The sequence below is a fragment of the Quercus lobata genome, chromosome 4, assembly GCF_001633185.2.
Source record: "Quercus lobata isolate SW786 chromosome 4, ValleyOak3.0 Primary Assembly, whole genome shotgun sequence".
Taxonomy (NCBI): Eukaryota; Viridiplantae; Streptophyta; class Magnoliopsida; order Fagales; family Fagaceae; genus Quercus; species Quercus lobata.
Genome location: NC_044907.1, coordinates 92233989 through 92259641, shown reverse-complemented (window position 1 = coordinate 92259641; position 25653 = coordinate 92233989). Strand labels below are relative to the sequence as shown.

At 33.6% G+C, this 25653-nt stretch overlaps 2 protein-coding genes across 2 annotated transcripts; both read right to left on the bottom strand.

Moving 5' to 3' along the window:
- Window positions 1–14153: 14153 nt before the first annotated feature.
- On the bottom strand, window positions 14154–16738 carry LOC115987701 (zinc transporter 1-like). The gene is made up of 3 exons (XM_031111296.1): window positions 16064–16738; window positions 15704–15853; window positions 14154–14522 (listed from the first exon to the last, which is right to left on the bottom strand). The coding sequence occupies exons 1-3, from the start codon at window positions 16685–16687 to the stop codon at window positions 14217–14219; spliced, it is 1080 nt and encodes a 359-aa protein (XP_030967156.1). The 5' UTR covers window positions 16688–16738; the 3' UTR covers window positions 14154–14216.
- Window positions 16739–21134: 4396 nt separating this feature from the next.
- LOC115986168 (zinc transporter 1-like) lies at window positions 21135–22971 on the bottom strand. Its single transcript, XM_031109026.1, has 4 exons — window positions 22501–22971; window positions 22291–22428; window positions 21761–21910; window positions 21135–21440 (listed from the first exon to the last, which is right to left on the bottom strand). Exons 1-4 carry the CDS (start codon window positions 22969–22971, stop codon window positions 21135–21137), a joined length of 1065 nt encoding a protein of 354 aa, XP_030964886.1.
- Between the last annotated feature and the right edge of the window lie 2682 nt (window positions 22972–25653).

The window sequence follows — 25653 nt, the reverse complement described above, 5'->3', positions numbered from 1 at the left end:
CTGTCCTAATGATGACTTCGAAAATCAATAACAATTTACTAACTCAATAATTGTAAAAAATGTTTATTGTGTAACATTGCTCTAATTTAATGAGAAAATTTTAATGATTCTTTTCTTTTTCGTTTCATAAAAGAAGAAAAATTATTGAATACATTGGGAGTATCATAAAAACATACTGCTAAGTTTTGTGAATGAAAATTTCTGGTTAATAATATGAGTTTAGACTTAACTGAGCCTTTTAAACATGAATAAACTCATGATAATTTTTGTTGTTGTTGTTGTTGTTGTTGTTTTTTTTTTTTCCGATTTAGAGATTTTTATTAGACGTGTTGAAAGGAAAAAGAAATGATAAGCTATCTAACATTGATTCATGTGATTTAGATTTGAGATGGTAGAACTAATTTCGCATCTGTATGTGTTCTTCATTTGGAATCAATTTAACATATTTTTTTTAAAAGTTCTGATATGTCCAGGTATGCAAAAAGATCATCAATGGCTTGGTTGCTCACAACATTAGACCCATAAACTTTTAAGGTGGTTAAACTATTTGACTTTTGGTTCATTTTAAGGTTATAGATGTTATTTTGAGCTATGTACCTAAATTTTTATGATGTTATGAAGAAAACTATTTGTTTTTCCACTTTTGTAAGTTTAATTTTTTCCCGCTTATTCAAAGTGTGTTAATATATGTTACTATAATGAAGTATGATTTGATTTAATATTGATATTATATAAAAAAAAAAAAAAAAAAAAATACTTTTGAGATGCTACAAAAATACAACAAAAAAATTTTTAAAAATTTTTAAATAAAAATCCCGTGTATTTGCACGAGTTGCAAGCTCTTTCTAAAAATAGATTGGTAAAATAGATAAAGTGGTGTTTGGTAAGCACAATACCTGCTAAATCCCCGCATCTGTTTGGTAAGCTCTTTCTAAATCCCTACATTTCTAACTAAAAATCCCCGCATTTTTACATCCAATCTACCAAACAGTACCTGCTAAATAATAAAACACAATCTTTCTTGTCCAAAGCATATTTTATGTCACTGTGATGAGAGTGAACCATACTCATGTGGAAGCACACAATATAATAAAATAAAAGTAAACCATCCACTAATGACACATCACATAGCTCTCACAAATAAATTATACAAATCCAATCAAAATATACTCATCTAAGCTAGAATAGACAATACAAACAACATTTCCTATACGCCCAACTCACAATTCACCTATGCACCCAAACCACTCTTATGCCAATTATTTATAAGCACTTACAACTAAAGCCCCAGTTGATAAGCCATATCGTATAAGGTTTGCTGGCCTGCTCGATTGAAATTGTGCTTAATTATCATCTCCTCTTTCCCTCCTCCTTTCATCTATTCTATCTTACCCCACCACTCATTCTCATCAACAAATATATATATATATATATATATATATTACTAAGTTTTGTTAATGAAATTTTATGGTTAATAATATGAATTTAGACTTAACTAAGCCTTTTAAACATGAATAAACTCATGATTAATAATATATCTATTCCTGTGCGGTAGCACGGGCTACATACTAGTTTATAAACAAAGCAGGGTCATCTTTCATTTTTCTTGTTTAGAGCATCTCTGACGTTTTAATCAAAATTTTATACAAATTGAGTTCAAAAGTAACTTAACTTTCTAAAGATTAAATAACATTTTCGACTTTTAAAATTTTGGGTTGTTTTTATTTTTTTCACTAAATTATGAGATTTTTCATTTTGGTCCACCAAGTTTGATTTAGTTTTTGTAGTAGTCATTCAATTCATAACTGTGGCTCATTTAGTTGTGGAGAGAGAGAGGCTGTTTTATTGGCATTTAACTATAGCTACCAAATTAATTATGGAATTGAACAGAATGAAAATTTTAAAACTTAATCAAACTTTTATTTTTGGAGAAATAACTTGATCAAACTTGGTGGATCAAAACAAAATTTTTACTTTATGGGTCCAAAAAAAATTCTCAAATTTTCATGGTCAAAATTTTTATTTATTCTTTTTTAATTTATTTAACTACTTTTTAAATATTCTTTTAATAATTTATATATATTATGAATATATACTCCAACAAATTCTCTATTTTATTTAAATTTTCTTTCTTTCTTTATTTTTCCATTTTTCCATTTTACCTACCTTCATAACTAGTAAATATCTTATGAGTCCACTTACATGGAGCGGACTCACTAGATATTTTCTTGTTATCGGTCAATGTTTTGAATCTCGTTCTATTTATGCTAGAATATTCCATTCCTATACATAAATTAGTGCACTAAGCCTCCTATTCTATCTTGGTCAAAATTTTGGCATGTACTGGCCTACTCTGGCCAATTTCCATTATTTTAAGTGGATAATCCGGACTGAAATTGTTTTTATGGATTTCTAAAAAATTTTCTCTAAGAAATAGGCTCACTTTTATAGGATTTATTATGAGCTTTTTTGGTTTGTTTCATTGTGCACAAGATGTTTTTCAAAAATAAAAAAGTATCAGGCTTTATGAACTTTTAGTTGTTGAATTATGTATATGAGATTTTATGAACCCTTGTCTTTTTTTTTTTCTTTTTTTTTTTAAATGTTATATATTTTATTTATGTTTTTTTTAGAATGATATTTTATTTATGTTAATGCTTGTTAGGAATCCGGTGATTCCTAATGGAGATTGATGGGAATTATAGGGAAATTGGTGGGAATTGTAGAGAAATTGACTTAATTCGAGATAGTCACCCTTCATAGAGAAAGAAAGAGATTAAGAGGGGAAGACACACTAATGCACTAAGAAATTAGTTTATTCTTCAATGATGAAAATGTGATTATACAAGTAGGTATTTATAGAATTATAAAACTATTCTGTTAGCCCACATGGCCTTATCCTAATGGTTATATTATTCCCTATTTGCACTAATAATTCCAATATGTGCTAAATGTGATTAACGTGCTTGACATTGTAACTAACTAACTAAATCTACAACATTTAGAAAATTGATTTAATTCGAGGTAGTCACCCTCCATAAATAAATAAAGAGATTAAGAGAAAGAGAGTTGCACTAATGTACTAAGAAATTAGTTTATTCTTCCATTGATATCTAATGTTGAATTATGTAGTGGGCCTTTTTTGGTTAAAGTTGGCTAGGCTACCTCTTGTGGCATTGGGCCCAAGTATTCTAAGTAGGAGAGTTGAGAGCGGTCCAATTGCAACTTAATTTGGTCCGGCTTGTGCGCAAACTATGTCTCGTCTGCCAGGAGCACGTTTACGACGGGCAAAACTGTTTCAGATGGATTGCAGCAGGTAGATATGATAATAACAAGATAAAATAAAGTGCTTTGACATTTTTATTAAGGTAAACAGATAATCCCTACTTAAGAAAAAGATAATCACAGTTTAACAACAATTATTTTATAAGAAAAGTAAGGGGAACAAGTGGGTAGTATATGAGTTGATTAAGAGAGGAAATAAATCAGATCAAGTCTAATCCGCAGGACCAAAACCAAAGAAGGAAGAACACCTCTTCTCAAAGTGAATAATCTCTTAGGGAGATCTTGCTGTGGAAATTAATCACTTTGAGGAAAGCGGACCTGAATGGTCGGTACACAAGAACACTCTTTGTTTCCGGCAAAGAAAAAGATTTTGAGAGGGAGAGAGGGAATCAACCTATTGGTGCATGCTTGCCGTTCTAACTCTGTGGTGGGCCTTTTTGTGGTTAAAGTGGGCTGGGCTGCCTCCTGCAGTATTGGGCCCGAGTATTCTGAGTAAGGGAGTTGAGACCGGTCCAACTGCAACTCAATTTAGTCTGGCTTGTGCGCAAACTATATCTCGTCTGCCAGGAGCACGCTTACGGTGGGCAGAACGTGGTGCTTATCCTCTATTTCTGCCGCAGAAGTAACTTTTCTCCAGTTTCTACCGCAAAAAGAATTTTTCTTCAGTTTCTGCCGCAGGACTGACTTTTTTTTGCTATGTAGCAAAACTTTCTACTATGCAATAAAGCTTCCTGCTGTGCAACAAAGCTTCTTGCTGTGCAACAAAGCTTCCTGCTATGCATTAAAGCTATCTATTGTGCTTTAAAGCTGTCTGCTGTGCTTTAAAGCCTTCTGCCGTGCAGTAAAACCTTTTGCAATGTGAATGACTAGTCTTCGTTTTTACTACATAAATACTTTTCTACTTCCTGCACATAAACAAATCTAAAGTCCAAAGAAAATACCCATCAAACAAATGTTAGTTTAAATGGGTTAGCATATTCTCAAATATATACATACATATATGAATATATATACTTATACGTATTCACATATACATATATAAAATATATTTTGCAGAACATGAGAAACAAGATATATGTATATATATACTTATGGCAGGATAATGATTAGTTTGTGTCAACAGTGAAACATGTAATAACAAATAAAGATGAAAGCTTCCGTAGAAAAGGTTTAGCTAGTATAATAGCTAACACGGTACATATAATGAAAAGGTGCTACAACAGAATAACTAGTACAAAAAGTAAAGATACCACAGCAGAACAACTGATGCAGCAGACGTGATAAAAACGTGTTACGGCAGAATGACTAAATACAGCAGATATAATTTATAATGAGAGAAATCAAATATATTTGCAATCAAAATCAAGTATTGAATCTTCCCATAGGATAATTTAACCAAGAAAGAACCTAAACCCCAACTTGAACAACCTTGTCATAGGCTTTTGCCATCAAAGTTGTGCATTTTGGAAAATAGGCCTAAATGGCTACTAGCTATTACTTTTGGGGACATTAAAGAGTGGGTTTGCTAAGAGGGAGGAAAAAGATGGTCTATTGATGCATGCCCCTATTCCAGTCGTATTTTCTCTCTTTGTTTTACCACTTTCTTTCTTTCTCTACGTTCTTTCTTTACTCTTAGTTTCTTATTACTCTCCTGCCGTGGGTTGTTCCCCCTTTTTGGTCTTTCCTTTTCCTGGATACCTCTCTCTGGGTGCTTACTACTCTCTTACCATGGGTTTTCTCCCCTTAAGTGCTTCCCTCCATTAGGTCTCCCTCTTTTAGTGTTTTTCTCTCTTCCCCTGTTTTTTTTCCTCTTCCCATGTTTTTTTTCTCTTCCATTCAGCCTCCCTTTTTTTTGCCTAGTTACCTTCCTTTTATAGCCAACTGATTCAATGGGATTTCTCCCTTTTACCCCTAGGATTTCACCAACTATTTTTGGTTTGTTGTGGGCATCCTTTCAAGATTACCCACTCACTCATTGGTTGCCCAGATCACTGCCATTGTTCAGTTCATGTTTGCTGCACCACTACCCATTTCACGACAAAATATTCTTTTGTTTGTTCCTGCTATATACCTCTACCTCACTACCTAGCTCTATGGCATGCATCAAATGGTCCCAACCATTTATTACTTCTTTTGGGTAAGATACCATTCCAGCAAGATATATTCCCCAAAAGAAGTCACGGTAGGAAACCAAATATAGACCCCATTTTCCCCCACCACCAAACCACGCCCTCTGAATCCCCTTGACCGTGAGCCCACCTTCCTTGTATTGGTTGGGTACAGGTTGGTGGTGCCCTGGCCCTTCTGTGCTTGCTCTGCTATCTTCTGTGTTTGCCTCCCACGTCGTTTCTGCCGTAGCAGATTAGTTTTGTTTTGGTCTGCTGCGTGTTTTGTCTTATTTCTTCACGCGTTTCCTGCTACGTTTGTAATTTTCCTTTGGTTTGGCTTTTCTTTCCTTCACGTGATTCCTGCTGCTGACACTTCCTGCCGTTCCTTGTTTCTTTTCATCGTGCTTCTTCATATCAGTTTTCACGCTTATCCTTTTATACAAAAGAATTTGGGCCTTTGTAGGCCAGATAATGTTGACTGGATCAAAAGGGTCTTGGGCCCAATTTGTCTTTGTCTGCCGAAGCCATTCTGCCAAAGAACTGTATTATGCAGCAGATCTGTATTCTGCGGCAAATTTGTATTCTGTGGCAAATTTGTTTTTTGCTGTAGATTGCTTTCACTTGCATTTATTTCTTTGGACCTTTCTTGCTCTTCGGTCTTCTTGGTGGGTCTTTGGGCCTTGCTTTTTTCATTGGGTTTTCTTCCTCATGGGCCTTTGGGTATAGTTTTGCAAAAATGGGCATCAACAAACTCTCTATCGTTTTCTTTCCTTCTTTTCTAATATTCCCCTTTCTTATCTTTTTCTTTCTACTTCTTGTTCTTAATCCTTGTTTTCTATTTCTTGGTTTTCAAATTTCTAATATCGTGGTGCTTGTTGTCCCATTTTTCCTGTACACGACAAGGGCCTCTTTATAGTGCCTGCCGTGACCAGATTTTACTATTTTAACCCTTAACCACGTTTGTCTAGTTTGGGTGTACCTGCCGACCATCACTGGTCCGTTTGTGTGCCACTCCCCATCGCTAGACAAAAGAAAGCCATTTTGTTTGTTTGTCTGTTGTGGCACCCTTTCCTGCTATGGTGTGGGTGCCTTCTTTCTCCCTATCCCTCATGGCATGCACCTAGTGGTTCCAGCTCAGGTTTTCTCCTTTAGGTGGTATATCATCTCAACAGGACACTTCCTCCAAAAGAGCCCTAGCAGGAACCTCAAAATAGGTTTTCCCCTCTCCCCACCACCAAACCATGCCCTCTTACCTCTAACCCATGACCTCACCGTGTCCTGTATTGGCTGGGTACAGGCTGGTGAGGTTTGAGCCTTATGCGTTCCTCTGTTCCATGTATGTCCAAAATCTGTTTGCTGCTCATGCATTTGCCGTGATTGGCCTACACAGTCTACCATCCGTTTTTGACTATTTTCTAGTTTCCCTTTCCTTTATGGCTTTCCCTATTCAGGCTGGGCCTTGCTTGATGGTAGGCTTTGCTTTCCTTCAGTCCACCTTTTTTCCTGCTACCATCTCCTGCCATACCACTTTATCATTCCTGCTACGAAATTGTTTTGCCTCAATCTGGCTGGGCCTCTTTGGGCCTACCGTTTATTCTTCTCCCAATAGTCCAGTACAGCCATTGGTTCTTTTATTATATCACTGGCAAGCTCCTGTGTCCCATTTGTTTTCCATTGGACGTCCCGGGCCCGTTTGCTTCCCTTGGGCTTCCTCGGCCCTTTTTCTTAACTTTGCATTCCCATGGGTTTTTACTGAATTCTTTGGGCTTCCCTGATCCAATTACATTATCCCTCATCCTTGGGGTTCATGGGCTTGCCATCAACCCCTTACTTTTTTTGCTTTCATTACTTTGGGCCCATGGCCCATTCTCACTTTTCCACATCATATAATGCCCATGGTTTGCTTTTTCTCTCTTTCCGGGCTCCTTTAAGTTCATTTACCTCCTCAAGGCCTATTTGTTTATCTCATGGGTCTGTGATCCATTATTTCTGCCGCTTGAGCTTAATGGGTTTTCTATCCGTTTGCCAACTCTTTTCTGTCCGTATTGCTGGGCTTCTCCCTTCTACTTGGGCTTCCGAAATGGCTATCAACAAATTACAATAATGTATTTATAGGAGACTAGATCTAATCCCATTGGCTCACATGACCTTATCCTATTGGTTCTATTATTCCCTATGTGCATTAATAATTCCATCATGTGCATTAATAATTCCATCATGTGCTAAATGTGATTAACATGCTTGGTATTGTAACTAACTAACTAAATCTCAATACAACAATTATTATCCATATGCTTATAGCATTCTTAACATTTCCCTCCCCTTGAAAACACCTTACCCACAAGGTGTTGTTGTGAAATAGCATCTTCATCAAAGGAGATCTTCCAATGGACCAATACCTTAGTGACATTTTGATCACCATATTCATGCATTTCTCTTTGACAAGCGGTCCCATGCACATGAAGGTTTATTCTTCATAGATCTTCAAACTTTGCTCAAATTCTTGAGCTTTCAATGGTTCTTCAATCTTCAAGGTCTCATTGATTCTTTGAACCTTGGAATGTTCTTGTATCCTCAAGACCTCATTTGATTCTAGAACCATTAAAATTGTTGGCGCTTGCATCTTGGATTCTTGGATCACTGACACTTGGATTGCCAATTCTTGAATCATAGACTCTTGAATTGAAGCCTCCATTGGTGCATCAAGAATTGGTTCTTATAAGATCATCATCACCTTCTTTGTTGGTTCTTTGGACTAAACTTCAAGGGCAGCGTGTACATGTATATCATCATCGACTTTGACACAAGAATCAACATCTCGGCTTGCAACAACAGCATTAGATTCTTGGAACTTGATTTGTTCTTCGAGTTTCATTGAATTAAGAGATTGTAATTCCTCTTCCGTCATGTTCTAGAAATCCTCTTGCAATCTTGAGAGCTCTTCATTCATGGCCTTGTTAGATTCAACCAAGACCTTAACTTTCTCTAAAACGACATTGTGAGATTCATACAAAGTCTTGACATCCTCTGAAACTTTTTTCACCACTTGCCGTAATCCTTTCCAAAGTTCTCTTTGGTTACATTTGTCTGTATCAAGATCAATGGCTCTGTTACCAATTGTTAGAAACCCGGTGGTTCCTAATGGAGATTGATGAGAATTATAGGGAAATTGGTAGGAATTGTAGGGAAATTGACTTAATTCGAGGTAGTCACCCTCCATAGAGAAAGAAAGAGATTAAGACAGAGATGCACTAAGAAATTGATTTATTCCTTAATGATGGAAATGTGATTATACAAGTAGGTATTTATAGAACCATAAAACTATTTTGTTGGGCCATATGGCCTTATCCTAATGGTCCTATCATTCCTCATGTGCATTAATAATTCTAACATCTACTAAGTGTGATTAACATGCTCGGAATTGTAACTAACTAACTAACTAGCTAAATTTACAACAATTATTATCCATATGCTTATAGCATTCCTAACAATGCTGGTTAATTAGATGGTATGAATTATAAAGTATAGACTAATTATATAAATATATATATATATATATATATATAAACATGGTACACCAGTGCATAACAAGTATGAGTCAGCTTTGTAACGAGGATGATCAAAATTCAATTTTCCAAAAAGAATTATAACCTTCTCTCCTCTCCTCGTGTATGTGTGTTAAAATACTTAGTATTCTTAAAATAAATAAATAAATAATTCCAAAAAGAAGTGTGATGTCATTAATGAAGAAGGGGAATGTGTCATGGGAGGTGTAAGGACATCTCACAATTGCTACAACATTGTCCCTAACATTAAATTGTGTTGCAACTATGTTTAGACTATGTGCTCATTTGTGAATAGTTTATTTAGCTTTTTGCTGAAAATGTGTTAAAGTATATTTGTACTTTGAAATTTTTTGAAAAAGTGGGGTTTTAAAAATCTGTACATAAAAACTAAAAACTAAAGCTGATGCCAAACATACTCTAATTGATGTTGAGTTATGGTATCAATGTCATGCTAGTAGCTAATACCTACAAGCAGTTGGTGAAGATTTCAAAGGTTGAGGCTGTGCTTAGTTTGCCTAAGTTGGGAAAAGTTGAAAAGGTTGTTTGCGGTCCTTGCCAAATAGGAAAACATATTAGATCCCAACACCCAAAACTTCTGATGTGCTTACCACTAATCCTTTGGAGCTCTTGCATATTGAGGTTATTAGGTCTTCTAGAATAGAGAGCTTAGGAGGTAAGAGATATATCTTCACCCATTGTACTTGGGTAATCTTGCTAAGGGAGAAGTTAGAGTCTAGTGATAAAATCTAAGGCAAAAGAAGCAAAAGGGAAATTCTGCTTTTGTCTACAAAAATCTTGAGGGGCAAAGAATCATGAAAGGATGTGTTACATGTGTACATTAGGGAAACAAATGAAAAGAATGCAACTTTCCTTCTTTTATACACACACACACACACGAGAATCATTAACTGTAAGCAAAGAGGTGATTGGTATGTCCCAATATGAAAGAATTCACATTTGGAAAGAGGCAATTCCAAGACTTATTGTCCCAGGTATTGCATATACAAAAAAGTAATTCTAGTGTCTATGGTTCAAGTTCATCCATTAAAGAATGTTGGGTTATGTGAAGTCTAGTTGTATTTAATTCAGATTATGACCTGACCTATTATAAAATTGATTTTGTGGGATATAAATACCGTTGCTTCAGACTAGGGTTTGAGGTGTTTTTTTGAGAGATGAAAAACTGTACTACAGTATCTTGTATTTTTCCTTGAAAATAGTGAAATTAGTACAACTTCATGGATGTAAGCAAATTGCCGAACCACGTAAATATTGTCTTGTGTGATTGTTTTCTTTGGCGCATATTTTTTTTTTTTCTATTTTCATTTCTCACATATCTAGAAATTTGTGTATATTCTCTTCAAAGAGTGATGCAAATTCCTGCAAAAGTAACTGGGAATACTTATTTTCCAGTTACCACTTACCACTAACCTGACATTTTGCTTGTTAGGGTTTGAGTTTGTAGTGTTGGCAAACCATGGCAAATAGTAAGTCTTGTAAAGTTAGTGTTAAGTTTTTAGACCCCTAAAAACACAGTTTGTTTAATCTAATTTATTAGCCAAGTTGTTACCTAGATTAATTATTCAGATCTAGATTAAACATTCATCACACATATCATGCACATTGGAAAACTAAATAACACAAGATGTGATGACTCAGGAAAACTAATGAAACAAACTAGTTTCAAGGTAAAAACTTGCGGGGGAACGATCCCAAGAGAATAATCCACTATATCAAATTGAGATTTACAGTCAAGAATACTAATTCGTAGTAAATCTAATTACATTTACCAAACCGAGCTCTGAACCCCTCAGACTTCTTTGAAGTGGACTTGCTCCAACATGAACCTCCAGTTCACGTCTTAATCTTCAGTACACTTGATAACTGAAGCTTGGCTGCAACTTTACTCCACCAGTACTTGTAATATGAGGGTGATCTCCGGTAGGTGCTTGAAAGAGTTTGAAGGTACAATCATTTTACAGATCTCAAAAGAGTAACTCTCCAATACTTGTAAAACGTGCTTTAGGGTTTTTCTTATATACCCAGTAGGTTTGGATTGAAACCCTAAACAGTTCGCGGGCTGTTGAGCCTTAAAACAAATTATGCAGTTCGCGGTTCGATTGATCGAAGCTTTCTCTTGATCGTTCAAGCTAGTTAGATTTTCAATTATTATTTTTTCTGCAACTTGTATGTTCTTGAATCTTGACTTGTATCACTTTAAGCAATGTCTAAAACACTTCATAGACCCTAAGATCTAATTCTAGACAAGTTTGTGTTCTCAATTTGCCAACATACAAAGTATTTAGAACCTAAACATTTATTTCTAAATATTTAGCACCTAAAAGTTAGAATGTGTACTTCCAAGTCCAAGACAAAGATCCAAGCCCATGATAAGAAACATGTGAATCTATTTTTTTGATTTGTACTCGATTCCTATTCGACCTATCGAAACCATTTGATTGCCACTTAATTCCTGTTCAACTTTTCAAAAATCGTAAAATCAGCAAAAATTAACAAATGTGAAAAAGCCCACAACTTTTCAATTTCAAGCCCAATTCGTGATCTGTGTATGACGGTATTTAAAGAACATTATAAGCTAACCCTAAAGAGCTTTTAGAGAGAGAGAGAGAGAGAGAGAGAGAGAGGTGTGTCTCTTATGCCTCATTTTCTATATCTAGGTATCTATACCCAAAACTCTCTCATATCTATCGGTGGTATTCTTTAAAGAAACTCAAAATCCGGTGTTGTAGAAGTTTTTGCCTTATACTAGTCATCATAGCTGCTAGAAATTCAAATCTTCAATGAGATTTTGAAGTGTGTGGATTGGAGGTTCACATTATAGTGATTCACTATAAGGGAAGTCTGTGGGATTCTGAGCTTAGTTTGGTAACTGAAGTTAGATTTACTATGAATATGGTTATTCTTGATTGTAAATCTCCATCTTATAGTGAAACTATTACGTCAAGATTGATTAGGTCAATTCTTCAATGAGATTTTGAAGTGTGTGGATCGGAGGTTGTCTATGGGATTTTGAGCTCAGTTTGGTAACTGAAGTTAGATTTACTATGAATGTGGTTATTCTTGATTATCTTATAGTGAATCTGTTACTTCAAAATTGATTAGGTCAAGTCTTCTCATGTTTTTCCTGTAAAAATGGTTTGATTTCATTGGTTTCTTAAATCATCATATCCTATGTCATATTTTCCAGTGTACATGATATTGATACTTGTTTGTTTAACCTAAGGCTTTCATAATAGATTTAATTAACAACTTGACCTTAAAACTGGTTGAACATTGTTTTTGACATGGGTCTAAATCTAACACTCCTGAAGCCTATTGATTTTATTATTTTGCACTAATATTGGTCTATACTCTTGCTCTTTTTAATTTAAATAAAAAAAAATTTGAGGGGGTATTTATTATATATCTTAATGGCATGGTATTTATGCTTTACTCTTTATTCCACACAGTGACGTTGGAAGGATTAGGCTTTGAATAATGCAATGAAACTTTATGTGCTGCCATTGGATCAATGAAATAGAAGACAAACCATGTTTCCAATAAAGTCCTCGAAGTTACAAGTCAAGGAATATGCCCCATTTTATAAAATGTCCTAAAAGCCTTCAATATTCTTGCATTTGCCACTACTTTTGAGTTCCTCTTGGGATGGTCTTGAGAGAAGTACCCTGCTTTTTTGGACGCAAGAACAATGCTTTTAGATTGTAAGGGTGGTAATTATATGGTCGATAAAGTAGATAACATGGAAGCTTGCATCTTAGAGAGAGAGATGCAAAAAGTTAAAATTATGCAATAAAATTGCAATGCAATACTTTAAAAAAAAAAAAAAAAGGGGGGGGGGGGGGGGTGAAGCCTTGATATTATGCGACATCCTAAAATTTCATAGCCTTCAAATGTTGATTCAGAACTAGAGATTTTGAACGTGAAAGTAGTTGAGACTTGAGATACATTTTCCATTGTGAAATTGTAGATATATTTCACCAAAAAGAATAAGGCAATCTGATGGGATAGCACCTGCTAGTTGATAGTATAGTGGGGTGGGCCTTGCACGTCATTGATGAAATTTACCTGCTCATCTAGGGTGACTACAGTATCACCATTTTGTATATATGGAGGAGCACCTTGAAGGGTCACAAACCAAAGTAATTTATGCAAAATAAACAAATAGAAAAAAGTATTCCTTTTTGCGTTATTTACATATATAGGCATGTTATCTATATGTTTGGATAGGAAAGAGGAGAGGAGAAAAGATGGGAAGGAGTGAACCATTTTTTCTTCTCATCTCTCTCTTCATATATATTCATCCAAACATAATGTGTCTTTATTGAGATCGATATATTAAAGAGGTAGCAATATATTTTTGACTTTAGATATATACTTTAATGAGAACTAAAGCTAATAGTATTGTGGGTTCTAGTTAACTCAATTAGTAAAGTCTCTGATGGTTAAATATGAAATCTAAGACTCAATTCCCGCCTACACCAAAAACTGATTGGTATCTTAGTCTGATGATATCATCAAGAGTAGATGTCATAGATTGAAACTCTCCCAAAAAAAAAAAAAAAAAAAAAAAAAAAAAAACAAACAAACAAAAAACTAATAGTCTTATAACTCAACACCATCTACTCTCTTTTATTAAGACAACAAACCCCTCTCTCCTGGTATTCTAACTATTGAATATATTAAAAAATAAAAATAAAAAAATAAAATAAAATAAAATAAACTGAAGAATATACCTAAGCTCAAAACATTGACTTGGACTAATATAACTCTTAGACAACTTAGATGTCAAAGAGTCGAAGTGGGTGGCATGAGAGGATTGAATTGTGTATGAAAAGAAAAAGAATCTGACAGAGTATTCCTTTTGAGGTTAACTTGAGATTAGATTACATATAGAAACTCTATCCTATCCTTCTTCTTACTTAAAAAAATAAAAGAAAGTTGACTAGTTTTAGAACAATTTTAAATGAAAATGTTGTGGTTAATATGATGCAAGACAAGGCTGTATGGTAAGGCAGTCGATTAAAGAACAACTATGCACTTTTTGTAATGCCAAAATAAACAGATAAAATATTTTGTATGCTATGTACTTTGTTTCCTTTCTTGGTCAGACTTGTAATGGACATACTTATCCCGCAAAAAAGGATTTGTGATATTATTTTGTTGTGCCATTTCTTAAATAAAAAAAGCAGTAACAGTCAAAATTAACTTTTATAGCAAAATACATGGTGCACAAAATTCAAGCCCATTTGGCCAAGACAGACATGCAACCAGCCCCTAGAAGAAGTGATGCATTTGCTCCAAATTGGATCCTCAAGCTGTTTTGCACTCTTGGGTTCATGAAATCTGCTGCTAGTAGGTCAACAAGTGCCATGTAAATCAAAATCCCAGCTGATGCAGCATCGAAAATCCCTTCAACAATCAGAGATGTTGGGCCATTCTCATTGTAAACACTTGATATTCCAATACCAATTGCAATTCCCACAGGTGTTGTGAGGGAGAAAAATGTTGCCATTATTGCTGCAGATCGAGTCTTGAACTGTGCCTACATTTTAATAAAAAATTTGCTTAAGTTAGAGATTATGAAAAAACAAGTAAAACATATCTTAGTACCAAGAGTCATGCTTGGTTGACAAATATTTTCACATTCTTTAATTTTCATAATTTTCTGTGATAGAAGTAATATTATTTTGATATGGGTCCACATCTAATATCATATTTTTTAACACTAAGGGCCTGTTTAGTTTCAAAAAGTGGTGTATCCACTTTTCATTTTCTGTATTCTATATTCAAATCCTAAATTTGAATATAGAAAAATACAATCATTTTCACATTTGGTAGTGTTTGGTAAGTTGTTTTGAATACATAATTTGATTATTTAATATATCATACCCGAGTTTAGTCATTGTTTTCTATTAAAAAAAAATGTAACTTTTCTCACTCACACACATCATATCACTCAAAAAAATGTTTTCACAATATTCACGAATATGTCACTGTATTCATATTCATAGAAAATGAAAACGTTGAAAAATTGTATTCATTTTCTGTATTCAAATCCACTTTTTTTGAAAACTAAAAATGATTATTGAGTACAAAAACACAACCAAACCAGTTTTTTGGTGGTCGATCCCACAAATAATTGAAATTGAATACTGAAAACACCACTTTTTTCTCTTAACCAAATAGGACCTAAGCATATAGCATGCCATCCCCGTGCGAAAGATAGAGAAAAATTTCGTTGACTCTAACTTATTGTAGTATGAAATGTTATACAAATTGTGTTAGTTTGATGAAAAGTTGACGGTAGATAGGGTACATATTATAGACTTTATATTCTATGAATTGATTTTTTTTTTTTTTTTTCTTCTTCTTCTTCTGTAAACATTATGTAATATGACTGTGTGAAAGTTGACTAGTTGGATGTACGGCGAGCTTCATTTTGAGTTGGCACTTCAAAAGATTTTATTACTTGTTAGCATTAACAATTATTAAATAAATGGTTATGTGCCCATTCTTTAAGTTGAATGCCATAAACTAATTTTTAAAAAAAAAAGTTTGAATGCTATAAAGTACTAAACTTGTCATATAGAATTCAAGGATGCAGAATTGTTAAATGCAACTGGTTCTCAATTTTCTCTATTAAAAGAGCCCCACTAGACCACTTTGAGAGGTCATGAATATAGAATAAAAATGAATAAAAATAAAAAGAAAGAAATCTGATACCTGAGAAATGCAACCACCAAGTCCCATTCCCTCAAAAAATTGATGGAAAGACAGTGCTGCTAGTAGAGGCTTTATTGTCTGAGGGCTTTGAGAAGAACCCAATGATATTCCAATTATCACTGAATGAGCCACAATTCCTAACTCCAACACCTAAAAAACACACCCACCAAATTTTAATCTAACTCTGAAATACCCATCAGTCAATATCATCCAATAAAGACAACCAAAGTTATAGATCCTCAATAGATTAATTAAGGATTAGTTAATGCTAACCACATGTATACTTTTCAATTATTCTTTATTCTGTTTATCCAAAATCATACAATATCACCCAAGAATGAATTTAAAATTAAACCTTACTTGTGATATAACACGAAAACGGATTAGCTCGGCAAGATTCGAGTCCTCGGGATTGGTGGCTGAGCCATGAGCATGACCGTGTGTGGCATGTGTATGCACATGCACATGTCCCTGATGTTCTTCATTCATCTCTTCATCCACAACATTCACCTGCTTAGAGTTATTGTAGTGCAGCCTCTTATAAAACCCAGTTGCCAATGAGTCCACCATTAATGTTCCTATAGCAGACATCATGGCAATGAAGCCGGTGAAAGGGAATTTTCCCCATGGATTTTCATCAAGGCATGGTGATGTTAAACTTGTGAATGCATCCGGTAGTATGTGAATGAACCCGGTTGCTAGAATTACACCAGCTGCAAAGGCCTTAATCATGAAAAAGATGTCATGTTCAGGCCTTAGAGTTGGAATTTTCTTGCCCAGTAATGGAATGCTTACTCCCACAGCACCTGCAAGAAGAATTAAAGCTATTGAACCTACTTTATATTTAAGTGCAACACTTTTGTTGTTCTTTGTGGCCTCAGCATCACATGTACAATCTCCAGAAACTATAGTGGGGAGGACAAAAACAATTAGAAGAAACAACAACTTCAAGATGTTGGAAAAACAAGGTTGAAAGTTATACATGGTGTATTGGTGTGTGAGAGAAAGAGAGTAGTAGGTTAAGGAAGAGGAAAGATTGTCAAATATATTTGTTCTTTGATAATGGCTTGAGTTTTGTACTTTTATAGCAAATGAAAAAGAAGCTGCAATGTGGGTTGTTTGAAATCATTGGATGGTTCAATTGAAAAACAGTAAAGAATAAATCAATGGATGGCTGATAATAAGCCAAGCATCTTATATATATAGTCAATACCAACATAAAAATAAATGAACATAGGCTTTGCTCAAAACTCTTCTCAAGTAGCTACTAGCTAGGTTAGCATTGTGTCATTCATGTGGCTTGTCAGCATGTGTTGGATGGCCTGGAATTAAGTATCCCATATGCATAATGGATTTACATGGAAAGCAAATCTTGATCATCGATCAGCAAGGTTGGTAAGGGACCAGTACTATCTTTCATGTGGACCAATTTACATACTATAGACAAATTATTGTGAAAATCAAATTAAAAAGAGTGATTTAAGTACCCAATTTATTTTTGTTATGGTAGGTATTGTAGTGACATTTCATATGTTCATCTTTATAAACGATTTTTGTAGTAGGTATTGTAGTGACATTTCATATATTCATCTTTATACACGGTTTTTGTAGGTTTTTTTTAGTTCAATTGGTAAAGTCTCGTTCCCTCGAATATAGGATTAGATCTTGCATGCACAAAAATGAAATTCATTGATGTTTTAGTATGATAATAAATAACAATCATGGGATTGAATCTTGCTTATATGGTACAAAATCAATTGGTCTTTTGGCCTAATTGGAAAAAAAAATTATTAAGCTTGATAGTAATAACAATTATCATGGATCATATTGCATCTATTAAAAAAAATTCTTTATACACAATTTTGAGTTAATACATTTACAATATGTTTGTTTTTAAACCCCTGAACACAATGTTTAACATGATTTTATTGCCAAGTTGTTAAGTCAATTATGCAGATATTAGGTTAAACATAAATCTATCATATCATACAGTGGAAAAGTAAATAAAACGCAGATATGATAACTTGAGAAAACCAATGAAATAAACCAATTTCAAGGTAAAAAAAACATGGAGGGACCAATCCCAAGAAGAACAATCCACTGTAACAAATAGAAGTTTACAGTCAAGAATATTTAATTCACAGTAAATTTAACTATGATTATCAAACCTAGCTTTGAAACTCTTAGATTTTTTTAATGTGGATCTACCCTAACATGGACCTCCAATTCATGCCTTTGATCTTCAGTACATTTGATATCTGTAGCTTAGGCTGCAACTTTGTTTCATTGGTACTTGTGAAATAAAATTGATCTCTGGTAGATGCTTGAAAGAGTAGAAGAGTAGCTCTCCAAAACTTGAAAAACATGCTTTAGGGTTTTTCTTATATACCAAGTAAATCTGGATTGAAACCCTAAACATTTAATGGGCTAACGAGCTTTAATAAAAATCTGCACAAGGAGTTGATTAACACCAGAATTTTTGTTTGGATTAAAGTTAAAATGGAGAGTAGATTAGAATGGACCGAAAATAGTGTTTGGAAGGAGAAAAGGCTACACGGCAATATTTTGAAAAGTTATGAGGGTATTATAGTCATGTAAAGAAGCAGTAGAGCACAAGGAAGGTGATGATGAGATCAAATAAAGGAATGATGGTGAAAGAGAATTGTTAGAATAGGATAATTTATTAGCTTTACTAAAGTAGTTGAGAAATGATACATTCAAGCAAAAAGCAATGGCAAAAATGTAGACACAATGTTGTCATGCAAACTCCTTATTCAAGGTCATTCAGCTTAGATTGCATAGTTATGTTGCCTCGTTTAACAAAAGTCAATCCAAATATGTCGATATAATGTGTTCTTTCCCTTACTGCAGTCCACTGCTTAGGAGTCCTAAATTATAAGATAATGCCAACTTTTTGTTTTATTCTCTCTCTTTTGCATTAGATAGTGCTTTGTGCTTACTTGGTCGTGGCAGAGAAGGGCACGTCTTTTCAACTATTTCTTAAAGAAAAAGTAAACAAGTTATATCTTTTTTCCTGTATATTGAACTTAAGCATTTCCTTCAACTTAATAGGGATACAAAAAATTTCACAACTTTTATCATAATTCGTCATATGACAAATTATAAGTGGTGGAGATGTGGACCTACCTTTTGACCTCCACCATTCACAGCTTGTCATGTAACAAGTTGTGGTAATAGTTATGAAATTTTTTGTATCCCTAACATTTTCTATTTTATACACAATGCATAAATGTTAAAGCATTTTTTTTAAGCACACCCCAAAACAATTCTCCAATTTTTATTTTTTTTTGAATTTTTTCCTATTTAATATAAATTTTTTATTTTTTTATTTTTTATTTTTTTACTGGTCTTCTCAAACTAAGAAAAAGTTACTTATATGAACCTATTATGAGACCGTAATATGAGACATCTCTCTCACAATATATGAATCTTACAGGTGAATGCACTAAATGCTTGAGGAATACATGAATCTTATGCACTAAATGCTTGAGGAATACATGAATCTTATAAGTCTTTATATGAACCTATTATAAGACCGTAACATGAGACACCTCTCACACAACACATGAATCTTATAGGTGAATGCACCAAATATTTGAGGAATACATGAATCTTATAAGTGAATGCACCAAATGCTTGAGGAATACGACACAAGGTTAAATACTTTTGTTGAGAGTTGAGAGTTATAGTGGCTCTCCACGTTTAAGCAATTAAAAAATTTGTCTATTAGTTTAATTACATGTATGTATATCTTGTCTTGCTCCGCAAAAATTGGACAAAAAGAGTGCAAAAAACTCATCTGTTAGAGATGCCTTTTTTAACTTAACTCTTGATAACTTATCCCCCCAAACCCCACCACTAAAAAAAGAAAAGAATAGAACCCTTAACTCATGATAAGTGAGTTCAAAAGTAATGAGAGAATAATATTAGCAGAGAAATTCTTCGTGCATTAATTAAACACAAATTAGTAAGAGATAATAATATCTGTCATTAAAAAGTCCTAGTATTATCTGTTTAATCTTTTGGTAAGAGTTGACACATTAAGTCTTTACCGTGGCACCTGCATGAACTAGAGGGACTATCTCTCATGGATGATTAAACCACGAGTCAAATTTTCAAGAATAAAGAGTTTTAGAACAAAGTCAACCTTCATTAAGAATCTCTTAATTTAACTATCATATCTTAATGTTTTCATCCAAAATGTTCAATATTTAAATCTCCTTTCAACCACCGCGCACCCTTGGTGCAATGGTCATTCCATAAATATAAATGCTTGTAAGGTGTGGGGGGCAAGAGCCGAGGTTCAAGTCTCTAAGAAGGAACTTCATACACATATACAATTAGATTAGGTTAGAATAGAAATTCTATCTTGTATAAAATAAAATAAAATAAAATAAAAAATCTCCTTTCAACTATTAGATTATTAAAATAAATAAATAAAGCTTACCTAAATGAGCATTGGGAAATGAAAATGCTACATGAAAATGCTACAAGACCCATCATGAGCCATTGACAAAACTTTTATATATAGTTTGCCAATGTTATTTTTTATAAATAATTTTTTTGGCGAACCAAATAAATATTGTATTAAATACTCGCTAATTTTTGCAGGATAATATTTAATACTCACTAAACATATCTGTAATGAGACTATAAGTGCCTAAAACGTAGGAAATTTACTTACTAGAAATATGAAAATCGTACGGATTGCTTAAAACAGGAGAATAAGCTCAATATGAATGGGACTGGAATATAAATATAATTGAAAAAAATTATATAATTTTTCTTTGTACGTTCACCATAGAAGTAGTTAAAGAATTCAATCAAAGTTTATGAAAGAAAATTAATAAATAAACAACATTAAATTTTAATGAAATAAGTTAATAATGAATACCATTTTTATAGAATCAAATTATTGAATTCCTTACCTAATTAATGCAAGAAGAAAAGGGAGATTGAAAAATTAAATAAAAGTACTTCTCCAGTAACTAAAATTAACAAATTAAGATGAAATTGAAAATAAAAATAAAAATAAAACCCTTTCTATCTGGCTATACATTTCCCTATATGGCGTCTTATCTAATGACACTATATATGTAAAATATTCTTACCATGGACGAACTAGGCTGAAACAAAAATAGATATAAAAATAAATAAATTTTCTCTAAAAAAAAAGTTGTAAACTAAGGACAAAGAGTGTAGGATGAGGTAATCAAGTGAATAAATAAATAAAACCATTTATTATTTATTATAATGGAATTTTCTTTTCTTTTGATTTATCTCAAATTTGATATGTTCCTTTGAGTTATTTATGGTATTGTGTCAACAAAACAATCAGGAAGTTGCACAAAAAAAACTATATCAAGACAAGTACAACATGATAATGTAAAGACTATATAGTGCTTAAGAATCAAGCCCATTTTGCTATGAGTGACATAAATCCAGCCCCTAGAAGAAGTGAGATATTGGACCACAATTGGATCTTCACATTTTTTTGCAGTCTTGGGTTCATGAAATCTGCTGCTAATAGGTCAACAAGTGCCCTATATATGAGAATCCCAGCAGCAAGAGCATTGAAAGTCCCTTCAATAATTAGAGCAGTTGGGCTATTATCTTTGTAAGTGCTTGCTACTCCAATTCCGATTGCAATTCCCAGTGGGGTTGTGAGAGAGAAAGATAATGACATTATTGCCGCAGATTTGGACTTGAATTTAGCCTACATAGCCAATAATTAACACAAGGAAGCAAGTGTTAATCAATAATTCAATCGATTTGAGGTGAGCCGATCAATTTGACCTTTTAGAATTATTATAATGTTAAACCAACATCTCGTTTCGGTTAAAAGATAGATTATTTTATCTATTAATAACAACAATGATAGAAATGAGGATGTGATCATTATGAAGACATTTCGCAACACTCAAAACTATACCTAATATTAAAAAAGTCAGAACTGCCTAACATTATTTTCAAAACCCAATTTTCTAATTGGAAAGAGCAACAATTTGAGGCTATGGCTTAAGCATTGTGTTGTACCTGAGCGATGCAGCCACCAAGCCCTACACCCTCAAAAAATTGATGGAATGACAATGCTACTAGAAGAGGCCTTATTGTAGAAACGTTTTGATTAGCACCCAAATCCACTCCAATAATTACTGAATGAAAAATAATTCCTAATTCCAATACCTTGAGAGAGAGAGAGAGAGAGAAAAAAAAAACCAATTAAAGTAAGAAATCATATGAAATACATTGGATTGCATTTGGACTTGAGGATTTAAAATCAAGGATTTGATGAACAATTTGTTAACATCAATAGCTTGATGTAAATTTAATAACACATTATGATATGCGTTTTGAACACTTTGTTCAAAGAAAATCACTTGTGACATTATGAATTTGAATTGGCATATTAATAAAGGTGAAATCCATATATAATTTCATTCTTTATTAATTGAAAGCAATCAAACTAGAGAGTAAATTCCAATTTTTTTTTCTTTGAATTCCTCTATCCAAACGAACCATTGGGAAAGATTAGAGCAAAAAATGAATTTGTAAGTTGCCAATACTTGTGCTATAACACGATGACGGGTTAATTCTGTTCCTTCAGAAGGGATGACCGAGCCATGAGCGTGACCATGTGTGGCATGTGTATGAACATGTAAATGACCTTCATGCTCATCTTCTTTTTCCTCATCTGCACCTGCCTGCATTTGTTATAATGTAATTAAAGAAAAAGTTATTGTATAATATTTTGGTAGTTTAATTAAGCACATCACCTGTTTAATCAAGTGCATCCTATTAAAATAACTAGTGGCATACGCATCCACCATTAATGTTCCAATAGATGACAACATTGCAAAGAAACCTGTGAAGGGAAAATTGCCCCATGGATTTTGATTTAGGCATGGTGAAGTCAAGCGTGAAAAAGCATCCGGTAGTACATGAATGAACCCGGTTGCTAGAATCACACCGGCTGCAAAGGCCTTGATTACGAAAAAGAAATCATTTTCTGGCCTTAGAGCTTTAATTTTCTTGCCCAGCAATGGAATGCTTACCCCCACAGCACTAGCAACAAGAATGGAAGCTATTGCACCCAGTTTATATTTAAGTGCTGTGCTATTGCCACTCTGTGTGCTCCCGGAATCGGTACACCCACAATCACCATATGTAGTAGGGAGGAATAGAACAAGAAGAAATAGCAAATTCAGGATATAAGTACTGAAAGAAGAAACTTGAAAATTAATCATCATGAAACTCAAGGGAAAATGAGAGAAGAAAATTTGCTTAGAAAGCTTTTGAGATTTTGGTTCTTTAAGAAAGCAGGCTGAGTTTACTTCTTATCATAAAGGAGAAGGATGTAATGGTTGACTCTTAATCACTGGTTCGCTGTTGTTGAATTAGTCGTTTAAGAAAAATAATTTAGTTGTTTAAGCAAAAAATAAATCACTTGGTGATGATGATAGAGAGCATGAGGACATCTTGTAAGGTCAACGATAACACAAAATAGAAATGTAGATAGGTAAATAGGGCTATTAGAAATATAGGTTTTGCACATGTACTCGTCTTTAGAACCTAACTCAGATGAGGAATGAAGAGACAAGCTAGCTAAATGGGTGACATTGATTAAAACAATGTTTTGTGAATGTCAAGATCGCTTATTAAATCCTAGCAATGCAAATATGTTTAGGTTTTATCTGCCTGAAATGTCTGACTCCCATTCCTAGGAAAATCATCTATCCAAATAATGCATTAAGTTTATATAATTCGTAATTGTTTACATTCATTTTATTCCCAGACATACCAACATCATGAACAAAATTATCTTTTAAGAGTTGTTGCTCGTTGGGATACATGGAAATCTAGAAATTGATGAAAGTTGTTAGGTGCTAACAAGGAGATGAGGTCATGTAAAGGTACAAATCTGAGAACTGGGTCTTTCCGTACTACAGCTGATCCTAACTGGGAGGATTCATTAAGCTTAAGGTATGAACATTATGTTGTCATGCAAACCGTTCTAGGACTTATCGAAGCCAAGGTCAAAATATTGATATTTTAGTTGCTATTTTGCTATACATGCATGCTTGTCATGACTCATGATCACAATATATGATTCATTTAGTTCACGCTGCGAGTTACAAACAGATGTGTAAGATCAATTTAACTTTTAGACAATAGATATAGAGTGAGTGATCTCACTGTTGATACAAAATTAAATATAATCATAGAGTTATCATTATTCTTAATACAAAATCACTGGTCACACTTACATAGATGAATCCGGGGGTCGAGGGGGTTGACAATTGTCCCCTGGGTTGCCAAAACTAAAAAAATTAATACTTTAAGCGCAAAGTTAAATATAATCATAGAGTAGTCATTATTCTCAATACAAAATCACTTGTCTTGCTTACATAATTGGAGCCGGGGGGTCGAGGTTAGCAAGAAGGTTAAAAAAAAAAAAAAAAACATAATTTTTATCTTTAAAAGTGGCGCGTGCACACACATATTATAGATAATAGATACTCAAATAATCTATGTTACTATTTATTTTCCTACATAAAATTTAGAAGCAATGAAATGTGAGGATAATTACACGACATAAATTTGCATAAGTTGAATTTGGTGTCTATTTAACTATTAAAAATCATTTCATTTTCAACTGGAAATTTTGACTTAAAAAAAAAAAAACAGAAAGAAGGCCTTTTTCATGAAAGAAAAAACCTTAAAATATGAAAAAATATAATGAGTATGATATTTTTGTGAGTTTTCTATCACTCAGCAAACAGATATGTATGGTTTTTTATAATCATGAACAGGGGCGGCTTAATGTATTTGGGGACTTAAGGCAAAAACTGAAATTGAGGCCTTTTATATATTTAAATATGATTTTTAAAATTTTAAATTCAACTATCTTATTTTAGATGTAAAATTACTACTAATTAACATAAACCATGTAGATTTTTTTTTGAAAGTCTATAAATAAAAATTTGGACAAAACTTTTCACACCTATTAATGTGACAAATTGATAATTTGATAGTGATAAGTAAAAAAGTAATGTTAGTGATGGACTTAGATAAAAACTAGTAAAAGTTTGTCAACTCAATTTGTGAAAAATGTTGTATTTTTTTTTTTTTTTTAGAAGTGCTATATTCATAATATTTTCATAACAAATCTTAGGAGTTAATTTGTTATTGGTTCTAATTTGAACTCATCACTGAAATTAATTTTTTATCATTAATAATACCATGTAACAACTTGTCTCTTAGGATTTATTTTGAAAGTGTTGTAAAAAATGACGTGGACTTAACATTTTTTTTTTCTTTTTTTTTTCATTTGATAAAAAAATATTATTTTATTCATTGGCTAATACTTGGACTTAATTAATATTGTGGGGACCAGCCCAAAATAACAGGCTAGCTGGGCCCTAGGCCCGTCCAAGGAGTCAGCGTGGCCCAAGCAATCCTTATTCAGGCTCACTGGGGCAAAGAGAACATGTCCGAGGAGTAATTTCTCCTCGGATATTGCAAAATCTGGAGTAAAGGTACATCCAAGCCACTATAGTCCATCTTCCAAATACTTAGAAAGGAAGGAAACCCAAAATATCTCAGCAAAGGCTGTCACCACCACATTAAATGCATTACAACTGCTCTCTTGGCCGCATTAATGAGAAGAAGACCCCTGAACAGTGCTACCTTGGCTACCGCAACTCACAAAGAATTGATAGGGGTGTCTGATAGGACAGGTGCTCAAGTGAGGGTTTGAATGATCAACAAGTGTAAAGCCCAGATGATTGGAAATGGCCTATATAATATGTAAAAGTCCCCCAAGAGAGAAGACGAAAAAAAAAGAGGAGAGAATACTGTAGAGAAGTCTTACTGCATTGAGCTGTATCTATTAATCAAGTTTTTAGCCTTATCATTTGGGGAGACCT